This window comes from Physcomitrium patens, chromosome 8 (genome assembly GCF_059467195.1).
Source record: "Physcomitrium patens ecotype Gransden chromosome 8, ASM5946719v1, whole genome shotgun sequence".
NCBI lineage: Eukaryota > Viridiplantae > Streptophyta > Bryopsida > Funariales > Funariaceae > Physcomitrium > Physcomitrium patens.
In genome coordinates this window covers 12989367-13009530 of record NC_143417.1, presented here as the reverse complement: position 1 = coordinate 13009530, position 20164 = coordinate 12989367, and the positions used below count along the sequence as shown (strand labels likewise).

General features: G+C 38.9%; 2 protein-coding genes across 4 annotated transcripts; one reads left to right on the top strand and one right to left on the bottom strand.

Annotated features, from left to right (window-relative positions):
- The first annotated feature begins 3593 nt into the window (after nt 1–3593).
- On the top strand, nt 3594–10375 carry LOC112285370 (paired amphipathic helix protein Sin3-like 3). 3 transcript variants are annotated; one of them, XM_024526125.3, is made up of 7 exons: nt 3594–4017; nt 4254–4338; nt 4752–5666; nt 5855–8031; nt 8197–8557; nt 8876–9776; nt 9988–10375. In XM_024526125.3, the coding sequence occupies exons 3-6, from the start codon at nt 4855–4857 to the stop codon at nt 9651–9653; spliced, it is 4128 nt and encodes a 1375-aa protein (XP_024381893.1). In that variant the 5' UTR covers nt 3594–4017; nt 4254–4338; nt 4752–4854; the 3' UTR covers nt 9654–9776; nt 9988–10375. The 3 variants fall into 3 exon arrangements, with proteins under 3 accessions (XP_024381893.1, XP_024381892.1, XP_024381894.1); XM_024526124.3 differs by having other exon boundaries at nt 4604–5666; XM_024526126.3 differs by lacking the exon at nt 3594–4017 and having other exon boundaries at nt 4024–4338; nt 4604–5666; nt 8197–8562.
- A 3136-nt stretch (nt 10376–13511) lies between these two features.
- Nucleotides 13512–16988, bottom strand: LOC112285296 (GABA transporter 1). Its single transcript, XM_024525976.3, has 7 exons — nt 16385–16988; nt 15770–16000; nt 15423–15520; nt 15058–15244; nt 14745–14875; nt 14420–14656; nt 13512–14292 (listed from the first exon to the last, which is right to left on the bottom strand). Exons 1-7 carry the CDS (start codon nt 16506–16508, stop codon nt 13912–13914), a joined length of 1389 nt encoding a protein of 462 aa, XP_024381744.1. The 5' UTR covers nt 16509–16988; the 3' UTR covers nt 13512–13911.
- Nucleotides 16989–20164: the final 3176 nt, after the last annotated feature.

Here is a 20164-nt window from a genome sequence, read left to right as displayed (position 1 = left end):
TAAAGACCCAAATCAATGGCCAAACTAACAAAAGCATCTTGTAGAAGTTGTGTATCAACCCTAGTTAACACTAGCTTGTTCATCTTTTTTCTTTGTTTTAGCACATCTTCCCCTCTTCTCCGATTTCTTCTTCTTTGAATTCATTGCAAACTCTCAAAATCATAATGGTATTGGTATAAGAGCTAATAACAATGATGGGGGATGAGAACTGCAATTGAAAATGGAGGGGATTAGAATGAGGACTAAGAATGGAGGAGGTTGGAATGAGGGTTAAGAATAAAGGAGGTTGGTATGAAGATTGATAAAAGTAACAAGGCTTGAGAATTGAGGTTGGGAACAAAGGAAGTCAGAATGAGAGCTAAAAATATGGAACAAGGATTGAAAACAAAGGAAGGAATGTTGGAATAAAGATTAGAAATAAAGGGGGCAAGGACTTGGAAAGAGGAAGATGAATCAATTTAGTAAAATAGTGGATCATTTTAATACTTTCAAATATATATATATATATATATATATATATGGATTTATTAATGCTACACCTCAACTTTGTTAAAGCTACACTTTCAAACCTTATAGTAATTCATTTAATCCTATCTTATTATACTCCCATGTTACATCATCATTCTTCATGAGGTAGCTTGTCTTTGGTGCCCAATTATTTCATTTGCTTAAGACATTGTCCAAGATTGCCATAGGTAGCTTTGTCATGATTGTGCAAGACTGAGATAGCTTTGTGCAACTCCTCACGATTCTCAATTGTCTGTGGCTATCATGGCTAGCAAACATCAAGAAAAGAGAAAGACTCAAAACTATAAAACTAGAGAAGTGTTTGTTGATTGGGATGGAATACACTTCATACACTTTCTGAATTGGCTTCATGATGGCACCATCATATCAGAGTTGGAGATGCCCATTTATCATGAGCTTCTACAAGAAGCAAAGTATTACAAGCTCCCACATTTAGTAGGTGCTATCGATTCATATTTGACTAAGAAACATGAAGACAACAGCAAGTAGTTGAAACAAGCAAAGTTGAGTGGATTGAAGAGTTTACACCCCTCTTTGAGAGAGTTGACGACAACAACAACTTGGAAGAGGCTAAAATGAGTTGCCATGATGTAATTGAATTAATGCATAGTCGACTATGATTGCAAAGAACAAAACTTTTAGGTCTAAACCTATCTGGTTTCAATTTAAGTGGTGGAAATTTTTGAAATATTTATCTCATCAATACTAATTTTCTTTTATTGATATTAAGAATACAAACTTGGAAAGTTGTGAGGCAACTAGGCTAATTTCAAAAAAGTAAGACTTTTGAATTATAATTTTTCAGATACGACAATCTTGGATTGTTTTGCAACAATGACCTCATTTCTATAAAAATAAAACATTGGTAGCAATTTAGATTTCAATTGATCTCATACTTGGTTAAACCTAGAATATTGCACGAAGTGCATTTTTAAATTCAGCTACCTAAAGTTACTGTATTTGTTGCTTCTTTGTTAATGTATGACATTTTTGTAGGTAATCAAAATTTTCCACAAAACAGTTGTTACAATACAATTCATTTTACTATCTAAAATTTTTAGTAGAATGAGGAGATTCATATTACTTACAAGACTCTTTTTTCCAAGTGAAGAGATGATTGAGGCAGTTCTAGATAGTAAACATTCAAAGAATGCCAAATTTGATAAAATACACCTTGAAAATGCAAGCTTTCGCAAGACGAATCTATGTTGCATGACATTTGATGGCACTAACCTTTCTAAGCCAAATATGTTGAGAATATGGTTAGTGAGAGCATTGTTTAGAAATGCCAATCTTACCAAAGCAAACTTGTCGCATGTAAACTTATATGACAAATATGGCTATTGGAATGGTGGTGTAGCTATTTTGACACAAGCAAGGTTCATTCAAGCAAACTTCTTTTGAGAAAATCTGAAAATTTTCAATTTTAAGGACTTTGTACACTACCATAGTGCTATCAATTTGAATATAGCAATAGGCTATACACTAACTGGATACATGGGCTAAGAGAAAATATCAATAAATTTAGAAATATTTTATCCAAATTAGGGCAAAGAGTTGTTTAGATAACTCGTCATTGTAGTAGTCACTGAATCAAAAGAGGTACAATTTTGAATGTAAACTGGACATCTAAAACCAATTCTAAAAGTTGCTTTTACTCATTGACATTTCACACCTCAATGTCAATTAAGTATTTCTTCAAGTGGCATGTGTTTTGCAAGTAGATATTCTATTACAATTTATTGTATAGCACAAAAAAATGAATGCTATGTAATATAGTTCAAATTAATACTACCACAATGGATTTGTACTAGAAGCTCATATATCAAGTTCAAACACTATATTGTTTTTGCACCTATGCCTTTCATTTTTGAATAGGAGTAGCGATCTGGACTTGTTCAACTTTTAGGATGTATCAAACTCCATACAACCAGATTTAGAGCAGCAAAATATTTAGCAAACAATATGAGACTAGTCTCAAGCACAGCTACTCGCCATAGTCTTAGGCAGCGTCTCGGGCAGATCAAACGATTGGGCACTAAGGACGGGCTACCTCATGGAGGATGATGATGGAATGTGGGAGTACAATGAGATAGGTCTAAATGAATCACAAGGTTTGAGGGTGGCTTTAACAAAGTTGAGGTGTAGTTTTTACAACTCCCTGTATGTATGTATGTATATATATATATATATATATATAAGATTGAAGTTTTTATTTTCTTATTTTTTTATACTTACATATTAAATTTTAATAAAAGAGCATAATATATTTATTAGTTTAACACAGATTTTGTTTTATTTTTAAAACTCATATTCCAAAGAATGATTAATAATATTTGTAAACATGGATAGACATGAGGGGGGAGGTGTCCACATATCTAAGTGGAGTGTCCACATAATAAAAGGGGAGGTGTCCACCTAAGAATTCCTTAAAAAACACTTCAAAGTCAATAAATATAAGCAATAGTGTTTTTTGTGTGAACAATTGTTTTAAATGATTGAACATATGATTCCAAAGGACAACAATCTCTATGTATATTTTAAAATAAAATCCCACAAAACCATTCATATTCAGAGACATGTTTACAGAAACAAAACCAAGTCAATATTTTTGAATATCTCCACCCTACATTAATTTGTTCTGATAAACAATTTCTGAATCATTCAAAACTTAATTACCACCTTCAACACCAAAAACATAACTTCAAAACAAACACAGCAAAAACGTTCAAGAATGCCAAGCACAAGTGCAACCAATGTTCTACACCTCAGGGTTTAGGGTTTAGTGTCCATAATGGCCCTCATTCAGACATGCAGACAAAGTTTGCCTATCTATGTGTTAAAGCAGACGAAGGTTGGATGCCCCTGAGACTCTACACCATAGCTCAATAACCCATAGACCCATTGAAGCTGCAGTCTAAAAGTGCTAGTTTTGCTATACAAAAATTACCAAAAAAACACAAAAATAAATAAACACACAGCGTACATTCTGAGTCACACAATCTTGCTGCAAGGTTGGGACGAATTAGGATTTTGTGGGGGGAAGCGGAGATGGACGGGATATGGCGAAGGACGTCAGCGATGGGGTGGGGGAGAGGCGTGCACAACGAGACTGCATCGATTGACTCCCGCTCAAGTCAATAATTGAGGTCATCGATTGAATCCCGTTGATCCGGAGCAACGTTTGAGAGCAAATTTGAGAGCTGCGTTTGCTTGTGGAAGGATTGTTGCGGAGTGTTGGTTTTTTTCCGAAGCCACCAGATCACGGCATCGGTCGCTGCACACGCGTTGGGTTTTGAGTCATGTCTGCACAACAGCGTGATCGGTAATAATCAGGGTCTCCGTTCCGGAGAGTAGGGTCTAAATTGGGTCGTCTTGGTGGGCCAACCTTTTTTTTTTTTTTTTTTTTGTTGATTCTCGATCCACGTAGCGGAGATTAACTTCGTTCGCAATGACTGAAGGAAGGCTCTGACGGCAGGTTTGGACTGGGTGAGTTAGCCTCTTGCAAACTCCTGCTCTACTCTCCCTCCTCTTGCGCACATGCCTCCTCTGTGCGCTTTGCCCTTGCGCTTCTCCGCGTCTCCTTGACACGATTGGTCGCTGCGTCTACTTCTTCTTCTGTTTTTTTTCTCTTCTTGTGAACCCTACGACGTGGCTCACTCATTGTCGGAATCTGAGGAATCTCGCAGACGCTGAAGTTTATTGCCTCCTGTTCTGTGGGCCAGTTTGGTTGCTGGGGAAGTCCATAGTCGTGGATCTCGCGTCTGATGGATTGCTCGAATGGACATGACCCGGGAGCGCATGTGAGAGGTAAGTGGAGAAGTTCTGTACGTGGCGAAGTGTTTTGTGGGTAGTTGTTATCTCTGGTTTCGTGGTGGTGTGAGAAGGGGAGCTGAAGTGGATGGGCTTTGATTTTTTGTGTGCTGTTCGGAGATGAGAGGATGCAGAAGGAGAGATGTGGGGGAGTGTGGAAGGCAGGAGCGGCGAGGTGTTGTGCGGAGAGAAGTTCATGTTTGTTTGTTGATTTTGTCGGGAGAATTGAGGATTTTTCATAATTAGTTGGATGGATTGACAGGTGAATTGCAAGTCCCTTTAGATCATGGGAAGGAAGAGAGCCCTTGCGATTGTAGAGCGCTTGATTTGGTGACTGTTCGATGGTAATAGTGGAGGTTGGCGGAGGGTGGAATCGTGGCGGGATATCAAATTTGGTGTGTTGGATGCAGGAGATGGGGCTGTCGGTATTAGGCCACGAGATCGCGGATTTGTGAGCACCATTTGTTGTTATTATTCAAATTTATAAAAAGGATTGGGCGTAGTTTTTGAAAGATGAAGAATCGAGAGAGTGGGGAAGCTGAAAATGGATTTTTCCAAGGGAGGAGAACCGCAGAGTCAACGGTGGGCGAGGCCTCTGAGACCGTCGCGGACAACAACCCTCTGGCAGCTAATAGACCGCGACTTACCACTGACGATGCGCTGGCCTACTTGAAAGCTGTGAAGGACAAATTCAAAAATGACAAGACTAAGTACGAGGAGTTTTTGGAGGTTATCAAAGACTTCAAAGCGCAGAAATTGGACACTGCGGGCGTGATCAGTCGTGTAAAGCAGTTGTTCAAAGGATATCCGAAATTGATTATGGGCTTCAATGCATTTCTTCCCAGAGGGTACGAGATCACGCAACCGGAGGAGGAGAAGCCTGCGGTAGAGTTCGATCAGGCGATCAACTACGTCAACAAGATTAAGGCTCGGTTTGCCACAGAAGAGATTGTGTACAAACAGTTTTTGGAGATTCTGAACTATTACCGGAAAGGTAATAAGACTATCAATGAGGTCTATCAAGAGGTGGCTAATCTGTTTGCTGACCATTCCGACCTGCTGGAAGAGTTCACATGCTTTCTGCCTGGAACGAGCGGTACGTGTATGGGAAACGATCGCCGCAGTTTTAAACGCGCGCAGCCAAATGTACGCCAAGCGGACGAGAAAGGAATTGGAGAAAGTGGGATGTCATCAATCGACAGGCTCAGAATTCGTGATGAAACGTCCTCTTATGTACAAGGCGAACTAAGTCGAGAACGCCCATCTGAACATCGTGCAGCCAAACCTTGGAAGGCCGGGGAGAAATCAGACTGGAAGGGAACAGGGTGCGTCGCAATAGCAAAAGCACATTACAATATGTTAACACCCTAATACGACGAATGAGACTACTTGCCATCCAGCGCCACAAAAAAAACCGCCTTGCATTTGTTTCATGAATTTGTGCCTGCATCCATAACTACATTCATAACCGTGCCATCATTCCTAACCTTGTTTCATGAATTTGTGAGGGCAGGCACAGGAAGGACAGAGTCGATAGGGAGGAAGGAGGTCGGGACAAGCAGAACGAATTCGCGGAGCAGAAGCCCGCGAAGAGGACGTCTGCCCGTAACGCGAGCGATGCCATCAGGAGGCAGTCGCAGGCTCGCGAGGGAGGTGAGGGATTCTCCGGGCCTGTCCCCCAAGCGTCGACGGATGACAAGAAAGCTGTGAAGAGTGCGGTCGGCGTGCATCACCCGTTTTTCGACAAGGTGAAGGCCCGGCTGTGCAGCCGAGACACGTACCAGGAGTTTCTGAAATGTCTGAACATCTTCAGCCAGGAGATCATCGGCCGCGAGGAGCTGCAGAGTCTGGTGGGCGACATCCTGGGGAAGCATGCGGACCTGATGGAGGGATTCACCGAGTTCCTGACGCACTGTGAAAATGTGGAAGGATGTATTGCAGGGGTGTTCACCGGGCTCAAGCTGGGGGATTTCGCGGAGACGGCACCGCTGAAGGTTGTGAAGATAGAGAGGGACGGTGAACGGGAGAGGAACCGGGAGAGAGAGCGAGATGCGAAGGAGAAGGAGCATGATGTGAAGCCATCGCTGGCTGCGAGGGAGGGGGCCCACAAAGTGGTTCCAAACAAGGACAAGCACATCAACAAGCCGATATCGGAGCTGGATTTATCGAACTGCGATCGGTGCACTCCTAGCTACCGGCTGCTGCCAAAGCATTACACTCGGCCGGTGTCCAACCATCGGACGGCGCTTGAAAACTCGGTGCTGAACGACAGCTGGGTGTCGGTGACCTCGGGGAGCGAGGACTACTCATTCAAGCACATGCGGAAGAACCCGTATGAGGAGAGCCTGTTCCGGTGTGAGGACGACCGGTTCGAACTGGACATGCTGCTGGAGGGGACGGCGATGACGGCGAAGCTGGTGGGAGAATACACTACGAAGCAAGAGGAGCAGAGCGGGGAGGCCAATGAATTGCCTCCGGTGCACGAGTTTTTTTCGGCGATGAGTTTGAGGTGTATCGAGCGGATATATGGGGATCACGGGCTGGACATGCTGGAGGCGGTTCGGAAGAACACGAGCCGAGCGATGCCTTTGATACACTCGCGCCTAGTGCAGAAGGAGGAGGAGTGGACTCGATGCCGGGAGGAGATGAACAAGGTGTGGTCGGAGGTGTACACGAAGAACTGCTACAAGGCGTTGGACCACCGCAGCTTTTACTTCAGGTCGCAGGACAAGAAGGCGCTGAGCACGAAGGTTCTGCTGGGAGAGATCAAGGAGGTGAATGAGAAGGGGAGAAGGGAGGGTGACGCGATGCTGGCGATAGCAGCGGGTAATCGGAGGCCACTGCTGCCGGATCTGCGATACGAGTTCAGCGACCTCTCGATCCACGGCGACATGTACCAGATCATAAAATATTCGTCGGAGGAGATCAGCAACTCACCGGACCACACGGAGAAGACGATGCAGATGTGGAGGATGTTCTTGGATCCAATGCTAGGCCTATGGTCGCGTTCGGAAGGGGTAGAGGACATGGAGAAGGGAGTGAAGGGGAGGTCGTCGGAGGGCAACGGCGGGGATGAGACAAGCATCCTAGAGCGTAGGACCACTCCACATGAAGGAGGAGGCATCGTGTGCGGAGATGTAGAGGTGGTGGGCGTGGAGGGATGTGGGGCTCGGGTGACGGCAGGTACGACGAATGGAGAGGCTCGGCAAGCAGATGGTAATGGGGAGAGGAACTCCGAGGACAGTGCAGGAGGAGGAGCCGGTGAGCGAGGTGGGGATGGGGCGGGAGAAGGTGCGGTGAGGGCTACGGTAGAGGATGATGGGGAGGGCACGGCTGCACGAATGGGAGGATGTGGGTGGTTACACACAGGAATTGTTCAGGAGAAGCAGAGCAGCGGGGCAGCAGAACGAGACGATGTGAAAAAGCGGGAAAATGCGGGACATGATGAGAACAGGGGAAGGAGATCGGTGGCGAATGGTGGCGGTTTCGTGGATGATGGCAAAGACAGAGGTGGTCGTGGCACCCCAGATGAAGAGGAAGGAGAAGTGTCTCCTGTGTCGGAGCGGGAAAAGCGAGAGCAGTCGAAGTGCAGTCCGCGTCGGGGGAGGGGAGAGAACGGCGTGGTGAAGCTATTCGATTATGAGGAGGTTGCAGAAGGAGCGGGTGGAGCTGAGATGGAGCATGAGCAAGGTACTTGTGGTTTGTGAGGGGTTAGTGTTGGCATCAGTGACGTATAACTGGACACGAGAGTCAAGCGTTCGCAGTGGTTCGATTTGTTTAGGAGTGGTCGTTGTGTGGTTTTGACAGCAAGCTAAGTAGTGGAATACTGGTTGACGCTGTTGTTTTGGTGTTTAGATGCATACGACGAAGGTGAAGAAAGTGCTCAGAAGTCGAGCGAGGACAGCGACACTCCGTCGGAAGGTGGGGAAGAGGTTTTGCCAAGTGAGGAGTCTGGGGACGATCAAGCGGATCATGATGATGATGAGGAGGATGCTGAAGGGAAGGTAGAGAGCGAAGGGGAGGCGGAGGGCATGACAGATGTGGAAGGTGGAGACGGGAATGGGAACTCGCCACTGGCTAATTCAGAACAGTCGTATGCTCATTGCAAGCCACTTGCAGCTCATCCCGGACCAGGTGCAGGGTTGACGGTAGTATCGCATTCGAAGAAAGGCGGAGGAATATTTTACGGGAATGACACACTTTACGTCCTGTTGAGGTTAGGTGTGGAATCCTATATGCTTTTTTATTGGCGATGGTGGTAATCGAGTATTTTGTTGATAAGCAGCAGTCATGATTGGAGGGGTTGGTTTTGCAAATGGAGTAGTATTTGTCCAGATCATCTCTATGGGCAGAGTGCTGAATGGTGGGAAAGTTGTTCTATGGACATCTCGTTGTCGTCCATGGCGACGAAGCGTGAAATCGTGCAGATGTGGTGACGGTGTTTGTTGCAAGGATGGAAGTGCAACATGTCTAAGTATATGTGATAAAGAGGTTATGTGGTGAGGTGTGTGACGAGGCTATTCTGTGTGTTCAGGCTCTACCAAGTTCTGTATGAGAGGCTTCTGTCAGCGAAGATGAACGCAGAGTTCGCATCGAAGAGGAAAGGCAGCGATGACGGCGCTCCCCCGAACTTGTATTCCCGGTTCATACAGGTGTTGTACGGGTTACTGGACGGTTTCGTGGACAACTCGAAGTTTGAGGACGAGTGCAGGGCAATCATAGGAATACAGTCGTACATATTATTCACGCTGGATGAGCTGATTTTCAAGCTGGTGAAGCAGCTTCAAGCAGCAGCGACAGACGACGTGGTACAGAAGCTTTTGGCACTGCACGCATACGAGTACGGGCGGGAGCCTGTGGATCTGGTATACTATGCGGATGCTTGCATGCTGCTACACGACCAGAGCATATACCGTTTCGAGCAGACGTGGATTCCAAATGAGTTGCTGATACGGCTGATGGAGAATTCAGACGTTCCCGGGAATAGTTTCGAGAGACCATTTCAGAAGTACTTGGATGGGCTTTTGACGTCAGTGCAATCAGGCAAGGGTAGGCAGGTATTTGTGGCACGAAACCTGAAGCGGAAGCTGGTGGTAGAGCGTTTGGATTACGGGGAAGATGTGAAAATATTGAACGGGCTGGAGATAAAGATGACATGTCGGACGTCAAAAGTGTCGTACGTGCTGGACACGGAAGACGTATTTTGGAGGTCAATGCCAAGAGGCAAGAGACGGAAGGTGAAGGCGAGGCCGAAGAGAGTGGGTCTGTTTCATAAGTGGATGCAAGAATTGGAAACTCTAAAGGGTGCGTAGGTAATTACAATTCGATGGGTATTCCAAGCCGGATGAGAGTGATCTAGCATCAGATTCAACATCAAAATCTTTTTCTGCATTCCGCCAAGACTAGAATGAATGGGTTGCGCTTTTAGTCATCAGGTACTTTCCTCAATCTCTTAAGTTTCCTAATGTGTGATACTTTGTGGCAGTCAGTATGAAGGTGTACTTGTAAGTACTTGTAAGTACTTGACAGGCACAGTGGTGATGAAGGAATTACTTAGAATGAAGTGGGGAGAGCATTTATAATAAGCCGCACTTAACGAGGTTTGTATCTGATCATTATGTGCGATTTGATGTGTGTTTTGAGCAGATTGCTGTGGACACGAAAATTGGGGTCCTGATTCCGGCGCGTCCTATTTTAATTTTGTGGCTTTGGGGAACTTCTTCTGACGAGTGTACAAGCCCTTGCTTGCATCCAAACGTGGTGTGACAAATACCTGGAAATGACGATCCCTCAAATCGAGCCCATTCTGAGGTCAGATTCTCTGCGGTGCTTGACAAATCTCGTGTTTATCTTGGGGTGCAGATGTGGTTAGATGCCATATGATAGTCATCTAGCAAAAACGAAGTCCACCTGCACTGTTGATCCCCCATCAAATGATGTTGTCAACGGTATATGGAGGATGACTGCATGGGGTCCATATGGCATTTGAAGCATAAATGTTTTATCTTTGAGGATTCAAAAATGGTTTTGTGCATATTGGTTGTTTGTGACTATAAATTTGTTGAATATAAAAATGTTCTATAAATGATCTGGTAATTGAAACTTGTGATATTTAATTTTTTGACACACACACACATATCTATATATATATATATATATATATAATATATTAAAACCTTAAAACTGAATATCTTTGCAAAATATTGACAAGCTATTTTGCAGAATTGCAATTTGTACATATTTATTCACAACACTGATAAAAGTTTGAAAGATTCTCAAAATATTTACTAAAATAAATATTTTGATGTATAATTTTTGCAATTCAAATTCTCTAATTTTATGATGTAAGAAAGTGATAAATTATTCACTTGTATTGACCAACTTAAACAATCAATAAGACCAACAATCAAAATGTTTGAACAATCTTATTTTAGGAGTAGAATGGTTATTATAATTTTTTAGAATTTATTATCAAAGATTTTGTGACAATCATGGATATAAGGCCTATCAAAGAATGAATTAATGATTTATAACTTTAGGATTATTTTACAATCGATTAATACTAAAAATATTAAAAAATATAAAAAATCAATAATATAGATATGGCTCTTCAAACATGTCTAAATAAAGCTCTAATTAGTAAGATGAAAATTCAAAGAAGTTAAAAAATTGTTAATATTAAAAAAATTGATGTGATTATAAACAATAAGAAAATCTAAGCTACAAATACGATTTGATTCTAAGATTGTAAAATACATATTTTTTAGTAATAAGTCAATGAAATATATAATAAAAAAATTTAAAGAATAAAAAATAAAAAAAATGCCATATGCCATTGCACAAAAATCTGTTATTGTGAATTTATTCTAAATTGTTTTGGTATAAATGAGAGTTTCAATGTATGTATGCTGAGTTGTGTAGTATGGAGGAATGTCTACTCAATAAAATGAGAGTGACAATCTATCAGTTTTTTTAAAATATTTAAAATTGTAGCTAATAAATCAGAGTATAAAAAAAATAATACTTTTAAAGCCATAAAATATTTTTAAAACTTTGGAATAAAGCTAAAATAATTCTAAATGGTTAAATTTATCTTGTAAAAAATGACCAAAAATTAAATGGTCCAATAATAATAATAATAATTTTATTTTTATTAGTATCCAAAAAAAATTATAATTTTAAAAATAATTTTTATATAATTAGTAATTTTAAAATATAGATAAATATTTATTTACAATCAATATATTTATATTACTATATTAAAATATTTTATAATTGATTATATTATACTTTTATCCACCTCAAAATAATCTAACATAAGATTAATTAATATTAAATTTTTAAAAATAAATTCTTCTTCATTGGTAAAATTATATAATAAAAATATAAAAATATAAATTTTAAAATATAAATATAAAAGACTATTTAAAAATATTCATAGTTTACTAAATTTAATCATATTTTAGTAATACTAAATATAGTTAGAATTATATTGAGATTTAAATTTCTTAAAAGATAATGATCAATTTAAAAATATATATAATAATATTATATATACACATATATAATTTCTTTTGAATGTAATTCAAAAATAAATTAAATAGACATTAAAAATAACACCTTTAAGTTTGATTAAGAACTAGGTTGACATGAATGTTTTTTTAAAATGTTAGAAGTTTTTATTGCTAATAGATAAAATAATATAATCTAATACAAAACAACTTATAAAAAAGATTGGGTAAATTTGCTAAATCAACTCATTTGCTACAATAATGATTTAGTTTAAGAATTTGTCTGCCAAAGGTGGGGGGTGTATACTGATGGGTGGGTGGATTTAACAATTCCCTTAATAAGTAGATAGGCTGTTGCTATTCTCTCACCGAAACTGGATAGAAACTTATAAATAAAAACTCTTTGCTTGCTGTCATAAATTGTTAGGCACAATGACGCTACCGACGAGAGTTATACAGCAGAAAACTTGTGATTCAGCTCTAGCTTGTTAGTGAAGAACATAAAAGTTTACTCTGTGGCTGCAATCATCAACAGCGTTGCAAATGTCGTGTGAATTGTGGAGAGATTTTATATGTAGAAAACATGGTAAACCAGGTTTGTGGAGAATGTGATTGCAACTTGCTTGGAGCTGCGATTTGTGATTGCTTCGAATGTCTTGCGATCCCATCTACGTGGGATTTGTAGCGGATGCGACCCCCGTTGTTGCTCCATCGTCCCACGCCGACACTGGCCAAAACCCAGTTCAGAAAAAAAAAAAAAAAAAAAAAAAAAAAAGCAGATTGCTGCAGATGGTCATTTTTGCGTGGCTGTTGACAAGCAATATTACTGAGCGATGGACAACAATGCTAGTATGGGTGAGAGAATAGCAAAACTTAGATATTTTAAACCATGTATCATAGCTAAAAACAGAAAAGGATCATTAATTCTACTTGGAAAATGAAAAATACAATAATTGTTTTAAAAGTTAGAAACAATGTGTTCCTTCCATTAAGTCTTTGTAATGTTTTTTGGAAGAAGATTAGAGTAGAGCATGTTCCTAATGAACTACAGACTTTTTTTTTATTTCTTTTTACTTAAAAATAACATATATTAAAAACTCTTAATTTTATGATATGACAGACATTTCCTGCACAAACAAGCATATAGAGACTGTAAATCATTTCTTTTAATATGTGAATTGTGTCACTTGTTAACTGTAATAGGACATATTTAATTTTAATCATTGAAAATTTTCATTCTATATAAAAATCAAAATAATGAAATGTATTTTCACAGCTTTTAATATCATTATACTACATAAATCAAATAATCAAATAAATTAATCATGCAGCTGTCAATTTTCAAAATTATATTCAACCTGGTTCTCGTCTTTTAATATAACAAAACACTTTTTTTCTACATCCTCTTTTTTTGCCACCCTCTATTACTTGATATGTTCTATGAAAATAACCCAAAATCAATATCAAGTTTGCACCACATCACCTTTACGAATCCCACATTTGATAGTGAATTATCTTGATTTTATTTTCTCTTTGTTTGTTTAAAATCTTTAGGGAACCTCATAGTCAAAGAAAGGATAGGAGAAAAATGTTTTGAGAGGAGAGAAGTCAAAAAGAAGGTCGACATGGAATTCATTAAAAGATACAACTTTCTGGTAGTGTAGGGAAAAGATGATCTGGTAGTTTTAGAAAAATATTAATCAAGAATATGAAGAATAAGTCTAAAAGTCATGCATTCTATCTAAAACTGCTCTCCAAAATTTTCTGCATCCAATTTGAACTAAAATAAAAAAAATAAAAAATACGTTTTTAGTGAAGACTTTGTGCTCTTTTCGGAATAATGCTGTGTAGATTCTTCTGCGATTTCACCTGTTTTAGGAAGAAATGGTCTTGTCTCTTCTCACGAAACCTAAACAGGTGGCTGCAGCTGTGCGGATCTACGCTTTCGCAATTGCAATTGCAGTTTGATCACCAGCTGATTTAAACTATGGCTTTCTCTCATCTCTCATCTCTCTCTCTCTCTCTCTCTCATCTGGCTTGCGTGAACCTGGGCCTTTTTTCATACATCCCCGAACAAATGATACTTTTGCACATTCATGTAGATGCTGCGGAAGGAAGCTATGCACCCAATCACCCCAACGACCGTGAACACTATAATAATCGTCCAATTCAACCAAAAGATTGGTTTCTGTCTCGATGGCTGGAACACAATCTGGTAGAACAGCATGGGCAGGACGAAGTCAAGCGGCGTATACCCAAACGCTCCAATCAGGGAGATGATGTCTCCGAAGAATGGAAGCATCGCCGCCAAGAGCGTTACCACTGCCAAGTAAAGAGACCGGAAGACAAGACGAGGCATTACATTTCGGATACTGTACTTCCCTTGTTTTGCATCTCCAGTTTTGCTTTCCAGCACTTCAGAGATGGGTTGTAAATACACCTACATCCAGTAATCGATTACCAGTTAAACCACCAGATTTTGACTGCATTGCACAAAAGTGTAGGGTGCAAGGGTAGAGAATGATTCATCAAACGAGAACATCCATGACGCGCGGATAACGGCTTACCAAACCAATGGCGAGAAGCTGTGCAACAATGGCGATACTTAAGATGCCCAACAGCCATGTCGGCAAGAGATCGGGACCTTTGTCAGGGGCGAGATTGTCGACGATGTTGCCTGATGCTTGGTTACCAAATGCCCAGTAGCCAGAGATTGCAACAGGGTAGAAGGTGATCAACACAACTGTGTAGCATAAGGCGATACCTTTCTGCATCTTCCCTGTTACAGGAGGCGCCACTGTTGCCTGCAGAGGTCCAAGTTCACAAGCTGTTAGAATAGGCAAATTTGGTGAATATTATACACCCGGAGAAATGCAGCGTCATGAAGTTTACCTGTATTTCAGGGATAAGAGCCACACCATATACTCCAGCCATGATGGATATAGCTGTGAAGACTCCGAACACTTTCTGAACAGGACTACCTGTTACGCTGTAGTTTTTCGGGGGTACATTTGGATTATGACCTGAAAAGGAGTACTTGACATTATCAATTTAACTGGTAATCTCTATCCAGAAATGCATGAACTCATTTCAGCTCTTTCCTTTTTTCTTTTTTTTGTTTTAATTGACACAGAAGGGGTATACCCAATGCATTGATTAGTGTTTTGTACCCACTTCAGCTCTTTTGAAAGTATTAGAGTGATACCTGCAATGATAGATCCGATCACGGCGCATGCGCTGTATGCTAAGCAGCAGAAGAGGGAGAAGAGACTCAAGTGTCTCAGTGAATGGAAAGACGGCAGCTGTGCAAGAATCATCATCACTGCACCAAATAAGGCTACAAATACCCACAAGCGAATTGCGCCATCCGGAACTAGTCCCAGATAGATGAGCTGCAAAGGCACGCACACCAAGCATCTTAGTATATTTAGAGTTGAGAAAAAGGTATCCTAGTTAACGGCTTTGAAACAAAGAACAGCTTTACAACATGTGACTCTACTCTTGAATCATCTTTGCTAACGGTTGAGATCTTAAACCGCCTATGCATGCATACAAGTTCGATCCTCTCACCTTGCAACCATAGCCACCAGTTAAGATAACTCCGATTAGCGTCACAAAACATACTCCAAACTGCACGGGTATGACAAACCAAATCGTCCATCGTTTCCCTGCAAAGGATTTGGAAACTTGTCATTCAGAACCTTCACATCTAGCCATGAACTACGTTCCTTTAACCCAAAATAAGACCGGGATTGTGCTGTTAGGTAGTGCCATTGAAACTTGGTTCGAAACTGAGTTTATGTAGATTAAATTGCATGCCAATACATGCTTAGAAGCAATTTAGAATTCACCAATTTTACTCTGCTTTGGCAATGAAAAACGCCGTTTTAGGTCGAGCTAGGTAAACAGTTACGAACCTATCACAACGTCGGATAGATCTCGAAACCGAAGGCACCGTTTCCCTTGAGAGGCATAATGTTCCAACACCCTGGATAACAAGCAGTACGCATAACTTGATACAGCCCCAGCAATGGTGAGCGCGAATAATCCAGGGCCCCACCCCAAGAAATGGAAAGCATACGGCAACGTGAGCAACGATGGCCCGGCTATAGCTGTGGTCAAATGATACCCTGCATGAAACCATGTTCCTGCAATAGAAACACCAAAAATATGAATCTATCATTATCAACAACCACGCACGCCGTGATTCCTACGCTATACCGCTACTGACGGCCGGTGAACTACAGGAAATGAGGACTAGCGACAGTCGACAAGACAAAGTTTTGATTTGCAAGGGCTTAACATCAATCAGGGCTCAAACAGCACCACAGAGACGCAAGACATGAATGATGCTACGGCAACACAGACAAACATTCCCCGTATAAGCTCACTGAAATTCTACCATAAACCTAACATTCGGCATCGAATAGCAGACCCTGAAGCACTTGCCAAGAGATGTAACGCAGCACCAGCGAAGAGAAAAACAAAACAAAACAAAACACGAAAGGCCAAGAGTTTGAATGCACACAGACCCTTGGACTCGAGCACGAACAGCGCCCCTGCATCCTTCGCCTCGAAACCCTCCTCCTCCTCCACAGCAGACCGATCTCTGACCAAACTGCTGTAACCCGTCCCAATCACCTCGAAAGCACGCATCGCTCCAGGCTAAATTCGAATCCACGACCCCAGGTGCTACTTCACCGACGATCTCACATTGCGCGCTAACACATGACGCTTGAGAGAGCACGAGAAGAAAGAGAACAAACACAGTCTTCGACCTGTTTGAGGTAGCTCCACAACCTAGCAGCAATCGCACCACGCCTAGTGCCAGACTCCACAACCAACACTACGCTCTCCTACTCGCCAGGATTCATTCCCCATTTCTGCTGCCCTGTCATGTCAACACCTCCAGGTTTGTCACATCTACTACGGTACTACTGCTACGTCGGCGAGTGGGATAATGTTGCAAAGCACGATTCTCTAGTAAGCTGGATCGTGCCTGCTGTAGCACATGAGCCAATCTCTATTCCCGTCACGATATTGTACAGATGTACTCCGGTTAAACTTGTTGCGTTTCTATCGTGGTCGACACAGATTCCGGCTTGCTTCTCCTTTTTCTTCGTTTTCCTGGACTGGGGCCCGAGTAAGTGGGTGGCCGCGTCCCTCCCGAGGGGCTTCACGTCGCTCCTCCACCGACACCTCGTCTTGGTTTGCAATTCCCTCCTTCGGTGGTGTACTTTCTCTTCTTTCTTCTTTTCTCTTTACTTGGAATAAATGGAATGTTTGTAAAACTATTAAAAACTATAAAAAAAAATAAAAGTATATATATATATATATCATAGTAAAATATATATAATAATTTTTACCATGAAATATAAATATGAATCATCGAGCAACTTGAATAATAATAGAGCCAAGCATATATATATATATATATATATATATATATGTATACTATTTTTTTTAAAAAAATTTAAGCCATCTATGAGAAAATACAAAATTTTAAAATATTCTTCTGAATTATACAATTTGAGTGTTTTAAAATTATGTAATTTTAAAACACTATAACATTCTTCTAAATTTAACTAATTTTTACAATTAGAGTTGTTTAAAGTAAAAATAAAATTGAATTCTATAAATAAAAAAAAAGTATTTTATTTATTCATTTATAATTTATACTCTATCAAGATTTTATTTTTTATTTTTGAACTTTGAATTTTGAATTTTCTCTATCATGCCAAACTAAGCCATTCAAACTAAGAATTTGTAGAATTAAGCCCTCTATATTTGTAAATAAATAAATAAATAAATCATATTATTCTTTAATATGGAATTACATAATTATTGTAATGAATAATTACCAATAGCAAAAGATAATTACATAATATACTATATTTATTATAGTTTGTAAGTCTAAGTTCTTAATTAATATTCTTATCTAATAAAATATATTTACAATATGGAAAGTTGGCCAAATAGTCAACAAAGGAAAGAAGAAGCAATAAGTGCACAACTTTCATTCACATTACATTTATATGAGATGAACATCAATCTACTATAATATTTTTATTAAAATTTATTATCCAATATGATTTTAAAACATTCTAGTTGTAAATTGATTAATATTTTCTAAATTTAACTAAATTTTAATAAAAGTATTTCAGTGTTTTAAAATTATATTGGTATAAGTAACTTGAATAGATAAAATTTAAAATAAAAAAAATAAAATAAAAATAAAATATTTAATTATAAAATTTATATTATTCTTTAATATGGAATTTAATAATATTATATTTAGAAGAAAATGTTTGTTTTTTTTAAGTATTTGTTTTTATAAAAATAAAATTGAAATTTTTCTTAAAAGGTGCCTTCATATATTTCAAGTGGTATGAATACAAAAAAAAACATCTCTTTCGCATGATTGGGATACGAAGGAACTTGAGAGGATAACTTGGGAGTGAAAGAATCAGTGGTATGGATTGAGTGATATTGTTTTCCCTCGTTCGGCACCAAAACGGCGAGTTCGTAATCTGCGACCTTCGCATTTCGATTTCTTGTGGAGGAGAATGTGGAGCGAGTTGATGTCTCTGTGATTGATTGGCGGATCTGCGTTGTCGGTGAAAGTAGGCCATTCAATGCTTTTGAGTACGGCAAAATCTCATCAATATAATGAATCTTAAAATTCTCTATTTGTCTGTTTACATAATTATTTGTTTTCAGAATGGAGATTGCATGCTGGGTTTCACAACTAGAAACATACTAGATCCCCCACACGTCAATTATTACTTGATGAGAAGTTGTGTGTACCTTCCTCCATTATCAATCAATGAAGTTGAAAGTCATATCTCTGTGGATTAAACCATCTACGTATTATTCTCAAACTTAGAAGTTACATCTCGAACATCTCTCCAAAATGTGATATTCTCCTTCTTCAAGAACAGAAACTTTGTGACTCTAAGACTCAAAAATTGGATCACAAACTTTGGTCTAATGCTGGTTTCATTGTTTTTGAAGCTGCATGTAGTTGTGTCGACAATGGCGTAGGAGTAGGATGAATATGTACCTTCATTTTTTCTTCAATCAAATGCTTAACTCACAATGTTGGTTCTTGTATGCACAACAAAGTTTTTTGGATTACTCTTGATAACATTTCTAAATTTTTTTTATGTGAATATAGTCAAAGTTTATACTTCTAATAAATACCAAGAAAAAAAATCCATGTGTGGCTAGATTTAGTAGATATACTGTCTCCTAGCACCTCTTATATTTTTGGAGGAGGTTAGAATATGGTTGAAGATGCAAAAAATAAATCCTATTTTTGTAGAAGACTTCTCATCAGAGACAAGGAGACTAATTAGAATTAATTTTAATCTCACTTTCTTCTTGCGGACTCCTTCAAATATGAAAATATATTGAATTACTCTTAGAACAATAAAAGAAATGCAGTTTGTGTATTCACCAAAATAGATTGATTTTATATCAATGCTATCTCATTATTAATTGACTACATCCATGATAATTGTATAAGAAGAGATAATGTATTATTTGACTACCTTCCAGTTGAGTTTACACTCCAACTTCAAAAATCTAAACAAAGACGTTTATACTACACAATAAATATCTTCAAATGAATGATCCTCATGTTCTTTAACATCAAAAAGAAACATGGACTTAACAAAGTAGTAGAAGATTTTTCGTCCATTAAATAAGAGTTTTTGTATGTTTTTATAGATCTTTTTGTAAAGAACAAGCATTCTTAAAAATAAGATGATACACTAAACTCTAAGATTAATTACAAGATGCCTATACCTATCTTCATGCAAAAGTTTTAGATCATAATATACAAATACATATTACAAGTATTTAAGACCAATTCAATTTGTTTAAGGATTGTTAATGTGATAGATAATAAATCAAAGAATTATTTAAAACCATAAAGAATTTTCATCCTAAACCTATTATCACTAAATTCAAGAATCTCTTGGATAATCTACAACAAAATTTCCAAAATATTGAGAATTTTGTTTTGATTTCTACTCAAACCTTTCTAAAAAAAACAACATAAGTGTATAGAAACAGTAGAAGCTTTTAACTTTTAAAAAAAAAAAAACAATATTCCCTGCAAAGTCATTGGTAGGATAAAACATTGAATTATCTCTTCTAATTAATTTAGTCAAATGTTTTTAAAAAATTAGATGAAATAGCTAAAGACAAGGCCCCAAGTCTTGATGCTATTAGAATTAAATTCTTTGAGATCTTTTGAGACATCATTAGGAATGACTAAATTCAAATGATTAATTTGATATTAGTTA